At 48.4% G+C, this 23,024-nt stretch overlaps 1 protein-coding gene across 1 annotated transcript in view; it reads left to right on the top strand.

The window, feature by feature from the left end:
* The window catches only part of COL22A1 (collagen type XXII alpha 1 chain), a 326,761-nt gene that overhangs the window by 183,377 nt on the left and 120,360 nt on the right, over positions 1 to 23,024 (top strand). Inside the window, exons 24-30 of the mRNA XM_009213647.4 lie at positions 7,012 to 7,065; positions 7,782 to 7,835; positions 10,303 to 10,356; positions 11,595 to 11,648; positions 15,165 to 15,209; positions 15,754 to 15,816; positions 16,309 to 16,362. Of these exons, the coding sequence (XP_009211911.2) occupies positions 7,012 to 7,065; positions 7,782 to 7,835; positions 10,303 to 10,356; positions 11,595 to 11,648; positions 15,165 to 15,209; positions 15,754 to 15,816; positions 16,309 to 16,362 (378 nt within the window). The remainder of the gene's footprint in view (positions 1 to 7,011; positions 7,066 to 7,781; positions 7,836 to 10,302; positions 10,357 to 11,594; positions 11,649 to 15,164; positions 15,210 to 15,753; positions 15,817 to 16,308; positions 16,363 to 23,024) is intronic.

The raw sequence follows: 23,024 nt of genomic DNA, 5'->3' as shown, positions 1-23,024 counted from the left end.
GAGGAAGGGACCTCCAACCATTTTATGGCAGCTGGAAGGAAGGCTCTGAGAGGTGAAGTCCATTGTCCAAGTCCATTGATGTAGTATGAGGTCACGTGGGATTTGACCTAGGCCATCCTCAACCAAAGTCCTAGATTTTTCTTACATAAATTTCTACCTATCTGTTCCCCGGCCCACAGGGGAAGAGTGACTTGCCTGCAGCATCTGCGAGTGTTCCGGACAGTGTCACTTCTTGCGTTTTATTCTCGACCTTCCTGAGTCCCATTCTTTCTTGAAAGTCTGGAAACTCTGATATCCTCATGTATAAAAGGACAATAATGTGTAGAATCTTTGGCTTTCCAGAAGTTTGTTTGGTGGGAGGAAGTGGAGGAGAGGAAAGGAAAGGGGCTTTCTAGTCCTTGAAAACCCAAATGCCATTCAAGTATATGCAGAAAAAGATAGAGAATGAGTTCAGTGTTGCTCTCCTATGATTTTGCAATTAGTCTTCTGGTTTCATTGGGAAACTTACCAGGGAGGTAATTCAAATGGCTGTTCTGTTTGAGGTGTTGTCAACTTGATTTCCAGGAGAAAAAAGGACATAAAATGAGGGTACTGCTTAATCAGAAGGCCAAAGAAGATTGGTCTAAACTCAACAGTAGTTATCGAGGCTCACGGTAAGGTCCCCCAAGGCCATGCAAGATGCTGAAGTGCCATTATGTCATCCAAGAAAGCTGAGATGATGTAGAGCCTCTGTTACAGAGTGTTCTCTTATCTGGAAAATGCAAGGGCTTTCTGGGATCCCTCAGCCAACAGAAACACGGGTAGACCAGTACTCTGTTTACGTTCACAGTTAGCCCTGGAAATCTCTCTCTCTCTCAATCTCTCTCTCTCTCTCTCAATCTCTCTCTCTCTCAGGCCTTGCAGACTTTTTAACTAAACACACCAAATAGATGAAAACTGAATCTATCATCCCCCACGGCAGCCCCACACACCTGCCCATTTCCCTGCAGAATCATTCCATTTAAAGGCCTTCCCCTTTTGAGTATCTTAGGTTGTGTCCCAGTCCCAATCCAGCTGGTCACTACGTCACCACTGAGGTCTCGCTCAGATCTGCCCCTGGTCTGTCCGCATCCCTCCCCGCATCACCTTCCTCCAGTGCCGGCACTGGCTGCCTTCTGCCTGCTCTCATGTTTGACTGTCTCGTGGTCTCTCATTTTGCAAGATTTCCTCCTACCATTGACTGCTAAGGACACTAGAAATGTGTCCTTGTTTTTTATGTTTTTTTGAGATGGAGTTTTGCTCTTGTTGCGCAGGCTGCAGTGCAATGGTGTGATCTTGGATCACCGCAACCTCCACCTCTCAGGTTCAAGCGATTCTCCTGCCTCAGCCTCCCGAGTAGCTGGGATGACAGGCATGCTCCACCATGCCCAGCTCATTTCGTATTTTTAGTAGAGATGGGGTTTCTCCATGTTGGCCAGACTGGTCTCGAACTCCCAACCTCAGGTGATCTGCCCTCCTCGGCCTCCCAAAGTGCTGGGATTATAGGTGTGAGCCATGCCCAGCCTAGAAGTGTGTCTTTCTAAGCATAAGTCTTTTTGTGTCACTCTTTGATGCCACCTCTATTATTTTTGTGCTCCCTGGAAGACAAAGCCTTGTCTTTCTTGCCCCAGGTGTGGTTTCTTCCTCCCCTCCCCCTCCCATCTAGCCATGGCTCAGCTGCTCCATCCTCCTGTGGCTTCCTTCCTCTCCTATTCCACTCCCCTCTGTTCAGGTCCTATTTAGCCCTTCCACACCAAGCTCACCCCACTTTTCGAGATGCTCCTGATTTCTCCACCATGCCTTCCTCTGAGCTCCATGGCCTTCAAGCACCTCTTTTGTCTCTCTGTTTTCATTCTGTTCAATAGGTATCTCATGAATTCTGCTATATGCCGGAAGCCATGGTTTTTATACCAAACAATTCTGCAAAGAAAGTATTTTTGTACCTACTATATATTTTTAGAAACCAAATCCCTTGCCGTAAGTCACACAGCTGCTCAAAATATAACCGTGCCTTCGATCCCAAGCCCTCTGATGCTTTTCCTGGGACACCGGAGGCCTGTGTTTTATGTGTCTTACTAGGTTGTAATTTTCTGGAGTGGAGGGCTGAGTTGTCTTAAGACCCCAGAGAGAACACGGTGGTACATAGTAGGCGCTGGCTGGGGGAAGGAGCCCTGCCCACCGCCATACTGGGTCTCCAAGGATAACTTCTTCCAGGAGCTCCAGGATAATGCAGGTCCTTGGCTTTCAGGATCCAAGCTGTGCCTGCCCACTGCCCCTCTCCCTTTAAAGGCATCACCCACACCCTGTCACCTGTTGATACCCTCTTCCATCCAAGGTGTGGATCTTCCCAGATCCTGAGTGCAGGGACCTGCTCATGGGCAGGGAGACAAATACTGTCCAGGGGCCTTGTGGTAATATGGACAAAGTCCTTGTAGGATGCGAGGCATATAGTCAGTGCTTTAGGAAATTAAGTTTTCTCCCTTCGTTTTGGGGGAGTGCCAAAGTAGAAATAGCTATCCCAGCCGTGGGCTGAAAGGCCCTCATGTCCAGGTCCTCCCAGGATGCTCTTGCCCACCCGCCCCTCCCTTGCCAGCCCTCCCCATGGCTGGCTTGAGGCTGTGTCAGAAACAAAGTGAGTTATGCCGGAGCTGAAGTCCCAGCAGCAGGACCTGTGGTAATCAGGACAAGGCTGAATGTAACCCTCAGGGCGAGGCAGCTGCTCTGTTTAGAGTTTCTGCCCCCACTGGGTGCCTTTCTGTGGCCATCTGAAGGCAGAGCACAAGCAAGAGACCAGGGTCCGGGGCAGGCTGGCTGCAGCTGCAGCCCGAGGGCTGTTCCCCCCTGCCACCGCACCCAGCGTTTCCCACTTGGACTTGTGAGCAGGTCCCCTGTAAACTGGAAAAGAGGCTGGAAGCAAATCACCTCACCCTTTTTGTGATTCCCCCTGGAAGAGGTTTCCAGACTTTCAGACAGTTGCTTCCAGCTTCTCTCTCTCTGTAAATGGCTACCGCAGTTGCTAGGTTAAATGACTGGGTAGGCTTTCGCTCTCATTCCTAAGTGTACAGCATCAAACAAGCAGGCAGTGACTCAACCTCTACTGTGTGCATAGCATGGAACCAGGTGCTGTGGTCTTGCCAGGAAGATAGACTTTGAGATCTTCAAACCCATATTTAAAGCCCTAAGTTCTAGTCTCCCTTAACATGCAGAGAGTCTTTTAGGAGATCACATTGTGTTAAAGGGTGGAAAGGGGCTATAACAGCAGGGTGAGACCCGTGTCCTTGAGTGGGGACTGTGTAGACAGTTTGCGAGTCTGGGGTACTGGGCTCGGGAGGAGCGAAGGGATCAGGGTGCTGTATCCACATAGGAGCTTTATCTAATATCAGTTCATTTTCCTCTTCTGTAAATTTAATGAAAAAGCCCAGCCTCCCATGGCCAGTGGAGGGCTGGAATGAGCTGGTGTATGAAGCACAGGTGGAGCCCACGCTGAATGGAGGTGGCCGAGCCCCTTGCCCTGCCTTTCTGGTTTTTCCTGTCTCCTGGGTTGTGTTTCTTCCTGGGATGTTATGCTCACAGGTTCATTAGCAGTGCTAGTGGTGGTGATGGTGGAATACGGAGCTGGCCTAGACGAGTTATGCCCAAGCCTGGCAGCTCACCAGAATTACCTGGTGTCTCAAAAGTCACTGACCCTTGGGGCCTGTCCCTGACCTGCTGCCTCTGAACCTAAACAAGAGTTGTGTGCCTGCATTTGGGACAGGCCCTCAGGTGTGTCTTCAGTAGCCAGAGATGATAGCTGTGTGACCTAAAGTGGGCCTCAGTGGGCCTCTCTGGGCCTCAGTTTTCCTCATTGTCAGACAAGGTTTAATTTCCACTAGGAGACCACTAAAGAGCCATCACCTGTAACATGCTGTGAGACTCCAAAACTAGCAAGCAGCAGTAGGCCAAGGGTGTTTGCAAGGGGCAAAGGAGGAAGGCAAGCAGGGCCAGAGCGAGGGGCCGGCTTCCTGGGCTCACCATTTTGAAAAAGCATAGAACACTCCAGAGGCCATCTGCATCCTTAAACATGTAAGGAAGGAAGAGAACTGAATTGCTCATTCAAACTGCTAACAAAGAGACTCCTGTATGGTTGGGAAGGGCCCTCGGATATGCTCTGTGGGCTTGGGGTGCTGTGAGGCCTTCAAAGACCATGTTGAGGTAAAATTAGATCACCTGTCACCCTCATAAGCCTAGCACTTTGGGAGGCTGAGGCAGAGGATTGCTTGAGCCCAGGAGCTCAAGATCAGCCTGTGCAACATAGCAAGACCCTGTTTCTACAAAAAAATCATAAAATTAAACAGGCATGGTAGCACATGCCTGTAGACTCAGCTACTCAGGAGGCTGAGGCAAGAGGATCACTTGAGCCCAGGAATTGGAGGCTGTAGTGAGCTATGATTGCACCACTGCACTCCAGCCTGGGCAACAGAGCAAGACCCTATCTCAAAAAAAAAAAAAAAAAAGATTGCCTGGAATGTGCCTCTGGAGTGTGTGGGAGCTGTGTCACTGCAGGGCTCTTGCTTCGTTGAGAGAGGTGAGGGGGGCCAAACTGGAGCAGCCTGTGGAGGTAGTAAGGCCTTCCAGCAGCCCTTGTCCATTAGGGAGGACCCAGGTTGGAACCTGCCCAGGGCACGCTGCAGCCCTGCTTGGCCCTTCTGTCGCTCCAGCTGTGAACAGCTGTCTCCCATGAGGGAAGATGCTACCCCTAAGACTTGCCAGGACGGAGCGAGCTGTCGAGAAAACTAGGTCCAGGTGTCCCCAAATCCTGTTCAGTAAATGGTCCCGGTCTATGACTTTTTTTTTTGACTCACGGGTGCCCCCAGAGGAAGAAAGGGGAACAGTTCACCGTTGCGGCCACCTCTGCCATTTTTTGGTATTTCTCGCCCTCTAGTGGCCATACAGTGTTGTTCTTTTTGAATGCAAAGCTAGTCTCGGCGTCTGGCTCAATTCAGACTTCCTCAAGCATTTACTGAGCGCCTGCTGGATGCTACACCCTGGGATAATCCCTGTGTGAGGTGCAGAGGGAACAAGAATGTCCTGCCCTCGAGGGTCTGTGGGTCAGATCAGCACAGTTAAGTTGGTCTTGAGCATGGAGCAGGGAGAGTTTAATTCCACTGGGGAATTGGAGACCATCTCAGAAAGGTGGAGATGGCTCAGAAGGGAGGTGTGGGAGGAGGGGAGGGGGTATCCAGAGAGAAACCTAAGCTAGAAGAGTCATCTGCACCTTCTGGAAGCTGTGTGGAGCAGTAGTCTGTGGTGCTGGAGCTGAGGGAGGAGGGCGTGGTGAACTCGCTCGGAAGAGCACTCCCCTTTAGAAAAGCAGAGCCACTGAAGGTGGGTCAGCTGTGGGGTCACTGGCTGTTCTAAAATGAGCAGTCCCTGCATGAGGACTGTCAGGAACCTGGCTATATGCAGCACGCCACATCCACTCTCCCTCCCAGCCCTGGTGTTGTGTGATTCCAGCTGGCCCCTGCTTATAACCCCACATCCACTCTTCCTCCCTCTGCTCTCCCCAGACTGCAGGCTGCTTTCCTGGGCACACATGTGACCATTCATGTCTTCTTGTGCTTCTTCAGTTATTCCAAGACCTTCGCGGCAAAGTCGCTCCTCCTCACTCTGACAGCCCGTGGCCTCTGAGGTCTTGGCTCAGCCTCCATCTGCCCTGTGCAGGCCCACGCTGTCTTCATATGGAACTGTTGGCTGTCATTCAAAACACAATACCTTCAACAGCAGCCGGCTTTTATGAATGCAGCCCACCTGCCTTGTCTGCCTGACCTGTTGTTTATTTCTCGGGCTTTCTTCAGTACTCAGATGCCTTCTCTGCCCGCTTGCCTTCATCCCTCCGGGTGCATAGCGTCACTCCCAGGTGTGACCTGGGACCTGGATCTGTGCTCATAGGTTTAGTTGAACAATTCATCTTTTATTTTTTAATTTTTTAATTTTTTTATACAGGGTATTGCTCTGCACCCAGGCCAGAGTGCAACGGCACAATCACAGCTCACTGCAGCCTCAAACTCCCAGCCTCAAACAGTCCTCTTGCCACAGCCTCCTGAGTAGCTGAGACTATAGGCGAGAGCCCCTACGACCAGTTAATTTTTATTTTTTATTTCTAGAGAGATTGGGTCTTGCTGTTTTACCCAGCGTAGTCTCAAAATCCTGGCCTCCAGTGATCCTCCCGCCTCAGCCTTCCAAAGTGCTGGGATTACATTTGTGAGCCACCATGCCCAGCCCTTTTCTACCATAATTATTTGTCTACATGTTTCTCCCTTCCCTAGCCCTCCCCGTCAACCAAGAGAGGAGCTTGGAAACAGGTCTTACATTTTTGTTTGCTAACAGTACCTGCTTCTGTTCCTGACCCTTGAAGATGCCCCAAAGTTTAAGTGTAGGCCATGAATGACTTAAATAGCACATGAATCTACATATGTCAAGTGGCTGTGAGGACTGATCTCTAGAAGCACGGAGGAACCTTTAGAAGTACAGATGCGAGACACACTCACCCCAGACCTACAGAACTAGAAGGCCTGGGCGTGAGATCCCTTTACACACCCCTGGCAATCCTGACCCTGACGCCAGCTCTGCTCTATGACTCATGATTGAGAAGCAGTCTTCTGGAAGACCTTTACGCATGGGTCAGACTGTGTGTGTGTGTGTCTGCACATATGCACACACATATGTATTTACATTAAATGTCCAAACATTTTAAATATATAGCAGAATAGATAATATTACAGGCGATGGTATACCGATCACCCAAATATGAAATGTTAGTGTTTTGCAAATTTTGGTTCAAATCTTTTCCTTTTGCTTTTGTTTATTTTTGTTTGAAAAGTCAGGCATTATAAATAAAGTTAAAATCTCACCTCATCCTCCTGTCCCCTTCCCTTTGCCTCGTTCAAATGCCCACTGTCCCTAGGAGGCTCGCCTGGGCTCATCTGTCACCCACCCAATGCTCTTTCTCTACAGGGCCCTCCAGGACCACCTGGTGTCCCAGGCCCCCCTGGACCGGGAGGTTCTCCGGTAAGACTGGCTTTGATTTTCTACAAGGGCACTTAGATGGTGGTTTCCTGGCCTGTGGGACCTGGGGACATCTTTGTGAATGGCCTCTTGTCTTTTATCCACCCAAGTCCAGTGCAAAAACACACACAGAAGGACCCCGATACGTAGAACCCCCAGCCTCTGGACTCTCAGACCTTCGAAACCCTTGGGTTAGAGTATCACTGGAGCTAATGTGGCACTTTGGCGGCTGCCTCCAGAGTCCGGCGTGCGGAAGGCACGTTAGACCGGGGTTGCCCATTCGGGTGTCTTTTCGTAGTTTGCGATTTGGCTTTGAGGCAAAACAGAGGACCCAGGCAAGCATTTGCTAACATTTCCCCTCCCATCTTTTGGGGCTGCTGAAAAAGTGTCCTGAAAGTGGGCGTGGGGGAGTGGGAGTATCCACACCCACCCACTGAGTGGGGCAGGGCCTGCCATCAGCAGAGGGAGGCAGCTCCATCTGTCCCGGCAGGGGGCAGTGGATAGGAAGCCTGCCCCGACTGCAGGCCACACACGCTGTGGATGTGTCAACTTCAGAGGTACAACAACTCCGCATTTCACAGCAGACAACCGAGGACAGTAGAGGCCCCGGGGTGCCCTCTTCAGACCCAGAGGCCTGGTCCCATGCCAGGAAAGAGGTTGAGTCAATGATCTGATCTCTGAACAGGCCAGGCTAACATGTCCATGTGGTCCCCTTTCAGGGTTTGCCTGGAGAGATCGGCTTCCCGGGAAAGCCTGGGCCTCCTGGGCCCGCGGTGAGTGTCCAGAAACATCTTCCTGCTCCCCTCCTCCCTCTCCCCATTGCTCTGAGGGGAGCGCTGAGCCCTTGCAGCTGGCCCAGGGCCACTTTCCTAGAGCTGAGGACTCCTTGGCCAGCAAGGCCTGCAGCCCTGAAGCTCAGCCTGGGTCTTCCTTCTGTGGTGGCTCACTCTTGCTAGTGCCCTGTCTGCTGGGAAGGCTTCCTGTGTGCCCTGGCCAGTGTGCAGATTAGGACCACCGTCCCCAGGCCACTGCCCTTTCTCTTTTCACCAAAAGACACATTCAAGGGTCCTTTGCTGCTGAAGGCGTGACCACTTGTCCTTGAGGAATTCCCAGAGGGCCAGAAGCAGTGGGTGGGGAGCCGTGTGGCAGCCTTTCCCATTACAATCCTGATCATGTTTTCTCCCTTGCAAACTGAGAGACCCTGGTGCTCTCAGGGGGCAGGTGGAGCTTAGAAAACATTAATGTCTCCCCAGATAGGAGAGGCACAGTTAAAGTTGGCCTGTAGCTTTTCAGGGCGGGATGATGGATGACGTGGGCTGAGACCTGGGTAGATGCATGATCTACCCTCAGGGAGGCCCCTGGGCCCCCTTAAAGGGATTTCCTTACAGCTAGTTCTCCCCCATGGAGCCCGGATGGGGAAGGGCCCCGCCGGGAGGATCCCGATGCGGGAGGAGGGGCGAGGCGGAGGTGAAGTGGATCGGGCGGCACACGGGGCAGTTCCCACTTCTCCATGGAGCACAGATCCACGGATGAATGTGGATCAAGGTGCCCAGGCGCCCTGTGATTGCGGTAACACCAGCATCCTCCCCAGCTCTGTTGAGCCCCAGTGCAGCATGCCAAAGGGTACTGGACATGAATTCAGTGCCGTGCTAGACACTCAGGTGATCTGGTCGCGTGTGGGAGGAACACTGGGTGAATGCCGCCATCAACGGCAAACGTTTCTAAACACACAGTCAACTGCAATGTCACCAATAAGCGTTTTCCATGAGTGACAGGATCATCTGAAAGCTCACATACATGAGCAGTCTCATGCAATCCAAAGGGCTCATCAGAAAGTATGCAGATCAGTGTGAACGTTCAGAGGAGGGGAGCGTGTTAGAGGAAGGAAGGCACTGTGAGCATTTCTCATCTGTCAAGATGTGGCTGTAGCTACAGAAGGCTTGAAGCACAGCTTCCGGCCTTAGCGTTTGCTCCTGGTCAAGATCCTGCTTTCATTGACTCAGGCAGCCTTAATCCCCCCAAAAGCCCTTCCTTCTGCCTTCCTAAAGCCTTGGCTTCCAGGACACCTGCTCTGTGCAGGTAGGGCTTCATTAGTCGCCAGTCCAAGCTGGAGGCACAGGGAGAGATGAGTCAAATTGGGTGGCAGCAGGTTCTATGGGTGGAAGAATCACCAGAGTTATGAAAAACATTCACTTTTGAATAGCACTAATAGCTGTGAAAGCAATAGCACAGGAGAGATCCCTAACGTCAGTCACAGGGAAGGGTGTGTGTGCCTGACACATTTTTTTTTTTCCTTCAACTTTTAAGTTCCAGGGTACATGTGCAGGATATGCAAGCTTGCTACATAGGTAAACATGTGCCACAGTGGTTTGCTGCATAGATCAACCCATTACCTGGGTATTAAGCCCAGCATGTGTTAGCTATTCTTCCTGATGCTCTCCCTCCCCCGCACAACCCCCCTACACCCCGACAGGCCCCGCCCCCGTGTGACCTGACATCATTTAAGACACAGAGGGAAAGGAGAAGATGAAGTGTCTCTGGTGTAGTGGAAGTAGCCCAGAGGCGGAGTCAGTTAAACCTTGTGGGTCCCTATCACCAGCCCTGTGGCCTTGAGCAAGTCACTTAGCCTGCAGAGCCTTCGTCTCTTCACCTGCAAACAGCTGCGGTAACACCTGGCCTGCCACATCCTGATGGTAGTAGGAAACTCCTGGTGTTGGAAAATATAACATGGAGCTCCGCAGTGCTGGCATTAGAAATAACAGGCAGTAATGCCAACCTATGCCAACAGATTGAAGTCTTGCTTTTTTGAAGGATAAGAGGAATGGAGGATAGCCGTGGGAAGGAAGATACAAGATGGCAAAGAGATTCTGGAGAGGAGAGAGGAGGAGCAGTGTGGACATTGTTGTCCCCAGGGCCTCTTGGAAGCTGAGGGTAGAAATGGAGCCATCAGAGCAAGATTTGGCAGGTGTCCTCCCACGCCCCCACCCTCCATGCATGGCCAGTGTACTGAAAATCAGACATTGCCCAGAGGGTGATATTTGCTTCAGTAATAACAAAGGGAAACATGGTCAGACAGAGACAACAGTGGCTCTGGAGACAGGGCCCTGCTGATCAAAGAGCAGAGGCCCAAGCCTCCTGAATTCTGGCTGCACAAACAGCTCCTGGTTTGAAATGACTTAATGTAAGCCTTTCCTAAATATGCCTTTCCTTTTTATTTTATGTTTCCCCCTCTTGGCCCAGGGACACCCCGGAAAGGATGGGCCGAATGGACCACCAGGCCCACCAGGAACCAAGGTTGGTCACTGATGCGATTGGCACCGGTTTGGGAACCCAAAACACAGAAACTAAAGAGATTCTTGTTTGTTGGTGAATTCTAAAACAAGTCGGTTGCCTGGGTCTTCGATCGGGACTCAGTTGAAATGTTTAGATTTATGGGGTCAGATGGGGGAAAGCTCCTTATTTCTTCTCAGATAACTGTGGAAGGATTTGGAAGCCCCAGGCTTTAACATTTAGCCAGGCACAGTGGCTCACAGCTGTAATCTCAGCATTTTGGTGGGAATTAGCCGGGCGTGGGGTGGGCACCTGTATTCCCATTCACTTGGGAGGCCAAGGTGGGAGGATTGCTTGAGTCCAGGAATGCGAGGCTGCAGTGAGCTGTGATTGTGCCATTGCACTATAGCCTGGGCAACAGAGTGAGACGCTGTCTCAAAAAATATTTGATCTGTTAGAAATATGTTCATTTATTTATTTAATTTTATTTTCAAGGAGGAAAACTTCAAAATACTCTTACTAATATAATAAGAGATTTAGATTTTCACAATGTTCTGGCGGGGCTTTTTATGGTAGAATTATTAGGATAAGAGCCAAAGGTTAAATAGCATAAAACTGGGGAGCAAATACAGGCTTAATACTTTAAATGAATTATCGTACAACCATACCAGTATTTTAACAAATGAACAAATGAACTCTTCTTTCCTGGTGAGCACACCCAGACTCAAGTAAGCACCTCAACAGTCCTTGAAAGGCAACTTGGAAAGGCAGCTGTTGAATATTATGGGAAAATATGTTGTCATTTTCAATAAGCAAACTTAGAAGGTCAACTTCTTCATGGCAAAATACAGAATAAGTATGGATTTAATTTAGTTTTCTAGGCATTGAATGTAAATATTGTGCATTTTTTTCTTTCCCATCTTTTGGGACAAAGGATCATGGCTGACCAAGTCTTTTTTTTTTATTCTTAGAAACACTTATGCAACATCTTCCTTCTTCTAAATCTCTCAGTAAGAGAGAGTGCCAATTCTCCTCAATTATATTTTTCTAAATCAAAATTACAGCTATTGAGTATGGAACCTAGGAGGCCGAATGAGCTACTATGTTTGATGACTGTGGTTAGGTAATCGCAGAGTTGAAGGAGTTCAAAACCACCCTAGTGCGGGTAGTTCTCTTCCTTACCAACCTGTGCCTAGTACTTTGTCTGTTTAACCCAAGCATGGCCCCCGTCTCCTGTTAACTTTGCTGTGTATTCCTTACAGGGAGAACCAGGAGAAAGAGGGGAAGATGGTCTGCCTGGAAAACCAGGCTTTCGGGTATGGACTTTGCCTCTTTTTCCCATTACGCTTGTTATTCTAAGTGGTCTATTTGGGGTGCTGTGTGAATCTGGATTTATCATAGGCATAGCATCTGTACATCAGCCGGTACGTGGCAGGAGACCAATCAGTGAATTGAAAAGGGGCAGGGTTAAAGGCTCCAACCAGGATGGCAACCTGAGGCTGGCAACAACAGAACCAAGACCACCTCTAGGACAGAAGGTGCCAGAGGAGGGAGTGGTTCCTCAGAACCAAGATATGCAGCTGGAGGAGAGAGCCCCGACCCCCATGAGAGCCGTGGCCTTGGGAAGAAGAACATCATCAGTATCAGGCTTATCCTGGCAGGGAGGGAGTGGGAGGAACAGATATAAGTGCTCGCTCTCTCTCTGAACTGCGTTCTGCCTCCACTGCGGTGCTTCCTAATGCCTTGACCCTACAGAAAGCCAGAAGGCAAGGAAAGCTAGCAGATGCTTTCCTTGCAATCTGTAGAGTTCAGCCTTCTCGGGCCGGCTTCCAGTGGGTGGTAAAGTGTGAAAAATGGACCTGAGCGGGAAATGGAGGCTCCCCAGCATGTGACCTGGACAGGGCAGCCCCTGTGAGTAGAGAGCCCCCAAGTGCCCTGTGTTGATGGTCACGCTTTGCCCAGGCTCCCTCCAGGTGTGACTGCTGCCCTGCGAGGCTTTTCTGCTGGACCATGTGTGTGTGGTGTGAGTGTGCACGTGTGCATTTGTGTGTGTGCACGCATGAAAACCTGTGGTGCTGAGGAGACAGTGGCCAGACAGGAGATTGTGGGGAGTTCTGCTCCTATCACCCTCCACTCACAGGGCTCCCGCTCTACTGGGATATGAACTACTGAAGGCCAGTGACTGGGTCTTAGTCAACTCTGCACCTCCCATTCCCCACCCACAGGCAAGCATTGCTTAGATATGCAGTACGGGCTTGTCAGGTAGAAAATGCATGATCAAATTCAGCCCAGCCAGAGCACAGGAGTGGCCTGGACCCCACACAGTGGGGGACGCTGGCCCCGTGGGAGGGCACACCTTAGGGCATCCGTTTGCTGGCCAGGGAAGGTGCTGGTGGGCACATCCTGGGCCCTTATGTTCCCTATTGTTTCACTCTTTCATAAAGTGATCGTTTTTAAAAGACCCAATTAAAACCAAGCAGAGAAACACACAGATTAAATTGCATCCAAGCTGTCTCAAGCACACCCAGGTTGACTCAAACTATGGAAAGAGTATTGCCAAGAGCCACTATGAGCCTCCCACTTCCTGGATTCCACATCCTAAGAACTCAGCCCTCACGTCCCCCATGAATGTACCAGTGTGTTCCAATAAGTCTCCCCATGACCACCGACAGGCACCATATCCTTTGTATTTTAAGATTCAATATTGACATTTAAGTATACATCTATACTGATCCCCATGTCATTGAAATGTGATGACATGTAATTTGCTGTTTTTTTTTTTTTTTTTTTTAATGCATGTCCTGAGGTGGTTGTGTGTGTAGTGGAGTGAATCATGTGGTCTTAAAAGTACTCAGGCCACCTTTCAGTGTTGGATTGATTGGATTGAAATTCTATCATCTTCCAGAATGGATTGAAAGCATTTATCTAGGTTTGCTGTTCTTGACTTCACGAATTTCATGGAGTCAACCATACCTCATGGTTGTGTTCTCTCAAATTTGTGAATTGGCAAATCCTTCTGGGTTTACACTGTATAAACCCCACCTTTCTATTCCGTAATGAAGCAATCCATTCCCATCGAGTTTCTCATGCAGGGTTCTGTAGATGAAGCGGATTGATTATGACAATTATTGGGCGAAAATTACAGGAACCCTCTGGGATGACTCCAGCTTTTCAATCTATGTGTTTTCTATTTCTGATCATCACTAATGGTTGAAAGATTCAGAGAAGCCTACCGCTTTATTTCATGTGTCATTTTTATTCAATTTCTAAGGCTCTGTGTTCAAAACATTTCTCTGAAAAGTTTAAAACTGAATTTCTGCAGTCATGATGCTTTTCCAGCATACTCTCGTAGTCCTAGAGGAGCCCTGGCAGAGGGTCTTGTTACTTTATTTTGACAAAGCATCAACTGAAGATAAAAATTCTTTTCCAAGGTGATGATGACTAAGTCATGGATGGCAAATTTGTAAGAGTCCACTTAGGGGGTAAAGCTGTCTGCAGGATGAGCAGAGGCATCGATGTTTTGAGGCTCATTTCGAGAATTCAAGAAGATACCGTTTCACCTCCATTGTGCCTTTGGATTGGTGTTCATGACCCAAATTCAGGGGGCACTTCAGATGGTCTTCAATGTTTTTTTAACCAAACTCAGCCCCTTATCCTTTCTCAGCATGTAAGAAGCAACGCCCACTGCAAATGTGCTACTATTCTAGCAGATTGAAAGCGACAATTTGAGTGACGAGTATTTGCACAATTCTGGTTAGAGCAATTCTTACTAATTGTGCTTGTAAACATTGGGAATTGATGGGAGCATCGGAGTGTGTCTAGAATTTTAATAAGTGCTGACTCCAGATGTGTGACACCAGCGCTACAGGATAAAATGTGTACTTACACTAAGCAACGCTTTTAATTACTTTTTTTTTGTCTTTCTCCTTGATAAGTTGGTAGTTCTGGCCTTCAGTACCAACTGAGTCTGGCATAGCTGCACACAAAATATAGCCTGCATACCACCTGTTCATTCATTCTTTCTTGCATCCATGCATTCATGAGAAAACCACATTTCCTTATTAAAATCCACACTGAAGGTTTCAGTAAATAGCATAATTAATATTAGAAATACACTGTCATTCAAGAAGCTAGTTATTTTAAAGACACATGGTTGGATAAAGATGATAGTCCACACTCACCACCACCACCATGGCAAGGCTCTTTGCATCAGTGATTTGTGAGAACCTGGTAAGTGCAGCAGCCTGATTGATGCTCTTGGATCAGAGATAAAGCCCCTCTGGTCCTGTGTTCCCCACTTCACCCTGACAACACAGTGCTAATTAGGAACTGTTTTAGTCCCCCCAAGGGACTAAACCTGGGCAACATAGTGAGACCCTTCCTCTACAGAATTTTTAAAAAAATCATTAGTGCATGGTGGTATGTGCCTATAGTCCCATCTACTCAGGAGGTTGAGGTGGGATAATTTTTTGAGCCCAAGAGCTCAAGGCTGTAATGAGCTATGACTGCACCACTGCACTCTAGCCTGGGTGACAGAGTGAGACCCTTTCTTTAAAAAACTAAAACTAAAACTAAAAATGGGACAGTTCTAATAGTTGTTTCTTTTGGGGAAATCAAAAGACAATATGAGAAAGTGGATTCTGCTCTGCAAAAAATGCTAAACACTTTGGTCTTCAGAGCCCATGACTCTTGGGCCTCTAACCATGCTGTATATTTGAAAATTAAGGGTTGTGGCTGGCAGGTGCTGTGAATGTGTGAAGACAACTGGGGAATGGCAGTCATCTCTTTAAAGTGAATGGAGAATAATGGGGTATCTTTTATTGCGTTTTCAGGGAGAAACTGGGGAGCAGGGCCTGGCAGGCCGACCTGGAGAGAAGGTCTGTTTGTTCGTGCTTTTATTTATTCATTTTATTCATCCATTCATTGTTATATGCTAGGTCTCGTATAAATTATTTAGATGCCAAGAGGAATTAATCCTGGTTTTTGGGAGCTCACTATATGTCCAGGATAAAGTGGACATTGAAGAACAATTGAACAGATGTCAAGAGTGGTGGCCTGCAGGTGTTGGGGGCAGAGGAGAGGGCTTTCCAGACTTGGGGACTGTCAGAAAGGATGGTGAAAAGGGTGACATTGTTGCTGAGTCCCAAAGAAACAGGAAGGATTAGACACCAGGAGAGGCAAAATAAGGGTTCCTGGGAGAGGAAACAGCTGAAGTAGACAAGAGCTTGGGGATGCTCCAGTGAAGAAAATTCTCTAGAATTCCCCTTCTCCACTTCATTGCTTTCCATGTGATGTCCACTACGCCAGAACCACCGGAACATCTCCAGTTCCTGGAGAGCAGGAACTGAGAGCACATGGCCTGCAGCTTGGCCCCTGGGAGAGCCTTCCCGTTGACGCCTCGTGAATATTTTGTTCTCACAGGGAGAAGCAGGCCTCCCAGGGGCTCCAGGCTTCCCAGGTGTGAGAGGAGAGAAAGGAGACCAGGTAAGTGTGGCAGCTTCCTTCCTCCCACGCAGACACCTGGCCCATCTCCACAGAAAGCAGCCCCCTGTGGAGTCTCAGTCCCTTGGGAGAGTGGTCACTTTGACTGGGTGAAGAGTGTATTTCTCAGTGTTGCTGGAAGGGGCGGGGAAGGGTAGAAGACTACTTGGGTCCTTGAGCTGGGACAAAGGACCATTGCTGGGAGATGTCTCTGGAAAGGGCAGAGCATTTTCAGAGGAGACGGATGGGGTCGAGAGGTGGAAGGCACCATCTGTCAGGGACAAGTGGAGAATGAGGTGCTTCACGCCTAACTGACAGGTTCCCCTCTGAGTTACACTTCACTGTGGTCACTGTGCTGATGAGGCAAGGACAAGTGAGAGAGAGAGAAATATATACATGTATGTTTTTCCAGAGTCATGTTGCTGTTACCTGGAAGAGGCAGGAATTCAGCTCGGTGTGGGTTCTAATGTTTTCTAATTTTATCTTTTATTATAGGGAGAAAAAGGTGAACTGGGACTTCCAGGACTGAAAGGTGACCGAGGTGAAAAGGTAGGAGAAACTCGCTCTCATTCTGATCATCAATTATTATTAGTTGATTTTTTTCTAAAGGAAGAGATTTTCTGCAGAATATAGTGTGTGTGTGTGTGTGTGTGTATATATATATATATTTTTTAATACAGAGTCTCGCTCTGTCACCCAAGCTGGAGTGCAGTGGCATGATCTCAGCTCACTGCAACCTCTGCCTCCTGGGTTCAAGCCATTCTAGTGCCTCAGCTTCTACAGTAGCTGGGATTACAGGCATGCCCCACCACACCTGGCTAATTTTTGTGTTTTTAGTAGAGATGGGATTTCTCCATGGTAGCCAGGCTGGTCTTGAACTCCTGCTGAATTCCTGACCTCAAGTGATCTGTCTGCCTTGGGTTTCCAAAGTGCTGGGATTGCAGGCGGGAGCCACCATGCCCGGCCTATACTGAACCTTTACATTTCCGCAGAATTTAGTTGTGTGCATGACTCCAAAGCTGCTTTTTGAGAAAATAATACGTTAGACATAAACCTCAAACTTTATTGTTTGCAATTGTAAACTTACAAAGAAGATAATAGTATTGGAGTTGACACCTTCATCTCACTGTCCATCCGTCCATCCACCCTTTTGTGCCTGTGACACTCAAGCTCTGCCTGAGCTTCTGTCCTGTGCTGAGTGCTCGGTGTGGCCTGTTTATGTTCAGCCTCTGAACACCACTGCCCCTTTCACAGATATAACAGATATGGTTAGCCCAGGTGCGAGGGCAATGGAGGCGCCAGTGGAGTGTGAAGAACGTACTGAGCAAAAACCCCCGTGTGCCCTGACTCCTGTATCCTTTCCCCTGCATCGTTCATGAGCCCAGCGTGTCACTGCTTGTGTGGTTGGCCCAGGAGCCAGCCTGAGTCAAGGCAGACTCTGTCTAAATCAAGGGGGCATCATTGCATTTGCGGAGCCCTACTGTGTGCCCTGAAGTGCACAGAGAGGCTTCGTCGGCATTGTCTTCCAGGCATATACCATGTCCGTTAGGAGCAGCACAATCAAAATGGACAATGGAAGAGAATTCAATGACAGAGTAATTGCAGGTTGTGGACAGTGCTTAGGGAAGCCGATGGGATGTGGCCATACCCTCCACGGCTAGGAACAGCAAGAGTGGGAAAGGACAAGAGGAGGGGGCTGTCCCAGAATCCAGAGAAGCTGGCAGCCATAGAAGGAGCCTGGCAGTCATTCTGGGCAGAAAAGCAGACAAAACCAGCTCCCCTGGCCTGACATCCTCAGCATCTCGTCCTGTCCTTCTCTGTCCTCTCCATCTCCTACCAGACCACTGGGAATCGGGGGACGAGGTCGATGAGACCATTGAGGTTGCCTCCTGGGTTGGAGAAAGGAACAGGGGTGGATATAAAGGGACAAACAGAAAACAGTCACTGGTATCCATAAGCATGTTTTGCACATGAAAAGAGCTGAGACTCAGAGAGATTTTGATGCATGCCTAATCTGCAGAACCACAGGTGGAGCTGCATGGCCAGCCCGGCCCACAGGGTCTGACTCTGATTGCTTTGGAGGGAGACTTCAGACCACCACTTGCCTTTAGCAACATGCAGGCAGGTTCGAGGAGGAAAAATGCACTTTTAAAATCACAGTGTAACAGAGGATGCATGCCTACTCTCTCCAGCCTTCTTTTACAAAAACAGGATGGGGAATATGATGAACCCTAGTTTGGCACAGGTGGTCTGGGAAAGAACGTCCCTTACTATTTTCACCTCCTAAGGAATCGGATCCCTGGTCCCAGCCCCTTCTTAGAAGAGCAGCCCCCACTCTGAAGCCAAGCAAGCACCCAGGATAGTGCCTGGTCTAGAGAACCACATAGGTGCTTCACCTATAATATTTCAACTCATGTCAAAGCTCCAGAGAAACCTGTGCTGATCAGGAAGCAGAACAGAATTTTTACAGACCTGCTTGGTGAGACAACTGCAGTTGCGTGAACCCCCTGTGACAGGTGGACTCATAGGGTGTGGTGAGATTTTGTTGTGGATAGAGTCGGGTTGGGTGGGGGTTTAGACTGGAGTCAGCATGTGGCCCTCAGCCAGGATTTGGTCCGAATTTGTCCACTGGAAAATCGCTGATTAGTCTGACACATGCGTGAGCTGTTGCCGAAACCGCACATGCATGAGATGTTTGTCCATGGTCTTATTTGTCTGGAACACAAGATCCTTTGCTAAAGCAGCGTGAGCTTGAACGGTGTGCAGGGAAGTCCTTGGTTCCATATACTTGGTATGTTTTGCAAGTTGCAATTTCTTGAATTTTCCATTTCTCACTCTGGTAATCTTCATAATGATGAACTATGAAGTCATTTCCATCTTAACCCCCAGTTTATAGATGAAAGAACTAAGGCATAGAGAGATGTACTGTCTTACCCACACTCACAGAACCAAATCCTGGCTGGGACCACATGCTGACTGCAGTCTAAAGCACGCCCCCCGACCCCATCCACAACAAAACCTCATCACACCCCAAGACTCCACCAGACAAAGGGGGTTCACACAACTGCAGTTCGTCAGTCAAAGGGCTCTCTTGCCAAGCAGGTCTCTCAAAATTCCACTGTGTTTTCTGCTCAGGCCTACAGAGTGAGGGTGGGTGTGAGTTCAGACAGTTGGATTCTAAAATACATACTTTTAACCACAATGACTGACATCCTTTCTACTAGATTCTAACTTTTGCTTCTAGTTCTTACCCTTTCACCAAAGATATATCCATTTGCTCTGACAGTCATTGTCTAAGAGGACTGATAGGACTTGCCTTCTGCTGATAGAACATGTACCCTCTGCTGATAGAACATGTACCCTCTGCTGATAGAACACGTACCCTCTGCTGGTAGAACACGTACTCTCTGCTGGTAGAACCCTTAGTCTCTGTCGGTAGAACACTTACCCTCTGCTGATAGAACCCTTACTCTGTGCTGGTAGAACCCTCACCCTCTGCTGGTAGAACCCTCACCCTCTGTTGGTAGAACCCTCATTCTCTGCTGGTAGAACATTTACCCACTGCTGATAGAACCCTCACCCTCTGCTGGTAGAACCCTCACTTTCTGTTGGTAGAACATTTACCCACTGCTGATAGAACCCTACCCTGTGCTGGTAGAACCCTTACCCTCTGCTGATAGAACACATACCCTTTGCTGATAGAACATGTACCCTCTGCTGATAGAACACATACCCCCTGCTAATAGATGCTGATAGAACCCTTACCCTCTACCAGGCCATCACGAAGAAAATGACAATGAACAAGACATGGCCTAGCATTTAGGGATCTCAGGCTCTACAGGGGGTACAGGCATGGACAGGGTTGGGAGTCCCACCCTGAGTAAGACACTGTACCAGGTGTTTGCTTTTCTTGCTGTTTCATGCTCAGCCTCTGACCAAATGCAGCTCTAGTTTCACGGCAACTTTATAAGCACCCGCCCCAAACCCCTCTTAGGAGTTTATGTGTGCATGCCTGCAGCTTAGTGGAAAGAGCACCATTCTTGGAGCCATAATGCTGGCCTGGAGTATGGTCCTGGTTCTACCTGCTGTGTGGCATCTTCTCTGACCTTCCTGTGCCTTGGTTTGCCAGCCCAATAATGAGCCTCTGGGTTGTTAAAGAGCATAAGGATTTCCTGTTGGTGGATGACTTGTGGCAGGCTCACCGAGTGTAGGACTGTCCTGAGCACCGTCTGTGTAGGGACTTAGGCAATCTCAGGCCAACCCTGTGAGGGGTTGCTGCTGTCAACAACATCCCCACTTGATAGATGAGGAAACCAAGGCACAGAAAAGCTAAATCGCTTGCCCAGAGCTGCATGAATAGAGGTTTAGAGTCGAGATGTAAACCCTGGCAGTGCACATGGAAAGTCCTGGCTCTTAGCACACCACGCCACACCCTAGGCCTGCCCTGGGGCTGCCTCAGGAGGAATGGCGCCCACACACCCAGAGGGGTCTTGCATCCTTCCTCCTCCTGCATGACGCTTTTCAGGGTGCCCCATTCTCCCAAGTTTACTTTCTCCCCTCCAATTTCCAGCTCTCTTTCTGCGCTGGTGCTTTCTGGGCTCCAGGCAGTGTCTCCCATCCCCCTTCTCTGGGGCTGGAGGCTGAGGACTTTACTCAAGGCGGACTTGTGGTCTATAAATAGAGAGCCCAGAGTGGAAAAGGCTCTGCCTCAGTAAGCCATTCAAGCCTGCTGCTGCCGTGGACTTTTCAGAAATGCAATTTCTATTTGAGAAACTCATTTCCAGAATGCAAAGGCTCAGCGAGACCATAAAGCCCCTTTGATTACTTGGACAGAATTGCCAGGGCCATGGCAGTCACATTCAAGCTTCCAAAGAATCTGGTTTGCCTTTCTTTTCCTCCGGAGAAATATGTGATAATTGACAATTTTGGTCAGAAAATCCAAAAGAAGACATTAAAGCAACATTGCCCTCTTCTGACTATGCCTTGCCTGTCTCTGCCTCTGCTTTTCCCTTCACGTCCCCTGCTCTTCCCCATTACTGGCACTTAGGCCTACAGCGTCAGGGAAGGGTGTGTCTGATGCCCCTGTCCCAGCAAGGGGTGCTGACAGTCAAACACCTCATGGAGGAGCTGGGATTAGAACCCAGGCCTGTTGCATTAACCCTAACACCCATTGATCCTTCTTAGTCAAGCCTCTTTTCCAAAGGCAGAGAGCCCCCATGGGTCTACCTGCTCCAGCTCGCTGTTCTTCCCTTGCCCACAGCCCTCAGGATGAGGAGGCTGTTTCCAAAGGGCAGTCTTCGTGCCCTCAGGGTGAGAGACACATCTCTCCTCCAGCCCTCTTCTCATTGATACCCGTTCATGCATTCGACTGGGAAAACACTTAACTTTGGATCATTTGGACGTTTTAATTGAGAGTAAATTGGTTTAGATGAGATTGGTTCTGGAGCTTGAGTTCAACAATGTCAGGAAGAAAATTGGGTAAAATCAAATAATACACAGTAACACCAAGAAAGTGCTTTTCTTTCGGAAGCTACTGGAACTTTAATCAGAGCAACGCCACACAATTGTAAAGGGCATGCATTCTGAGCTTAAAACCAGGCTCGGTCATTTGCAGAATGTGTGACTTAGGGCAGGTTCATTGACGTTTTTATGCCTCTTCATCTGTGAAATGGAGATATATACATACATTATGGGCATTGCTACAAAGATGAAATGCATTCACACATGTAAACTACTTAAACGAGGAGCTGGAATCAAATGCTAAATAACAATAGAAATAATGGTAGAAAAGGATACAACATTTTATAATTACATTATTGTTGTTGACTAAGGGCGAACTTGTCCCTCTCTAAGCCAACTTTATTCATGCATTTATCTATTTCGTAACCATATTTAGAAGGCTTGCAATAGAGCCAGTCCTGGACTGGTTTGAGAAATGGATCTAGACATAGACACCTGTCCCCTGGGACCATGTGGCACACATGAAATGACAGGCTTTGGAAACTGTATTCACTCACCGTGGGCAGTTTTGTGTGGAACATCTCAGTGACGTCTTTTCCTCAGGCCAGATGCAATAACACCATACTACTTATGGTCTCACTCAATCTCTGTGCCATGCTGTGAGCTGTATATATTATCACCATCATTGTTCTGCAAAGAGAAAACTTGCCAAATTAGGTAAAATAATTTATGAAATGATATAGTTAGGTTTCCAGCTCAGGTGATTCAACTCCCTAGCCTGTGTTGCTTATAGGAATGTAACACTGTTCCCCCCAGGTTCCTGAGTAGAGTCCACTCCTTCAGGGGGGTGAGGCAGGGTCCACTGGCATCCCTAAGATAGCTGGCCTTCAAATGTGTCATTGTACTCAGGGCACATGTGTGGGAATGTTTGCTGTAACAAATCAACATTAGTTATGATTGCAATCAGAGGAAAACCACATAAATGTCATCAACGGGAAGATGGATAAGAAATAACTTTATTACCATTTTTTAAATTATACTTTAAGTTCTAGGGTACATGTGCACAACATGCAGGTTTGTTACATATGTGTACACGTGCCATGTTGGTGTACTGCACCCATTAACTCATCGTTTACATCAGGTTTGTCTCTTAATGCTATCCCTACCCCTTCCCCCTACCCCACGACAGGCCCCAGTGTCTGATGTTCCTTACCCTGTGTCCAGGTGTTCTCATTGTTCAATTCCTACCTGTGAGTGAGAACATGCAGTGTTTGGTTTTCTGTCCTTGTGATAGTTGCTCAGAATGATAGTTTCCAGCTTCATCCATGTCCCTGCAAAGGACATGAACTCATCCTTTTTTATGGCTGCATAGTATTCCTTGGTGTATATGTGCCACATTTTCTTAATCCAGTCTGTCATTGATTGACATCTGGGTTGGTTCCAAGTCTTTGCTATTGTGAATAGTGCCACAATGAACATATGTGTGCATGTGTCTTTATAGCAGCATGATTTATAATCCTTTGGATATATACTCACTAATGGGATGGCTGGGTCAAATGGTATTTCTAGTTCTAGATCCTTGAGGAATCGCCGCACTGTCTTCCACAATGGTTGAACTAGTTTACGGTCCCACCAACAGTGTAAAAGCGTTCCTATTTCTTCACATCCTCTCCAGCTCCTGTTGTTTCCTGACTTTTTAATGATCGTCATTCTAACTGGTGTGAGATGGTATCTCATTGTGGTTTTGATTT

This window comes from Papio anubis, chromosome 8 (genome assembly GCF_008728515.1).
Source record: "Papio anubis isolate 15944 chromosome 8, Panubis1.0, whole genome shotgun sequence".
Classification (NCBI taxonomy): domain Eukaryota; kingdom Metazoa; phylum Chordata; class Mammalia; order Primates; family Cercopithecidae; genus Papio; species Papio anubis.
Note: the sequence above shows the minus strand (reverse complement) of the source record. Positions and strands in the feature narration are given on the sequence as shown.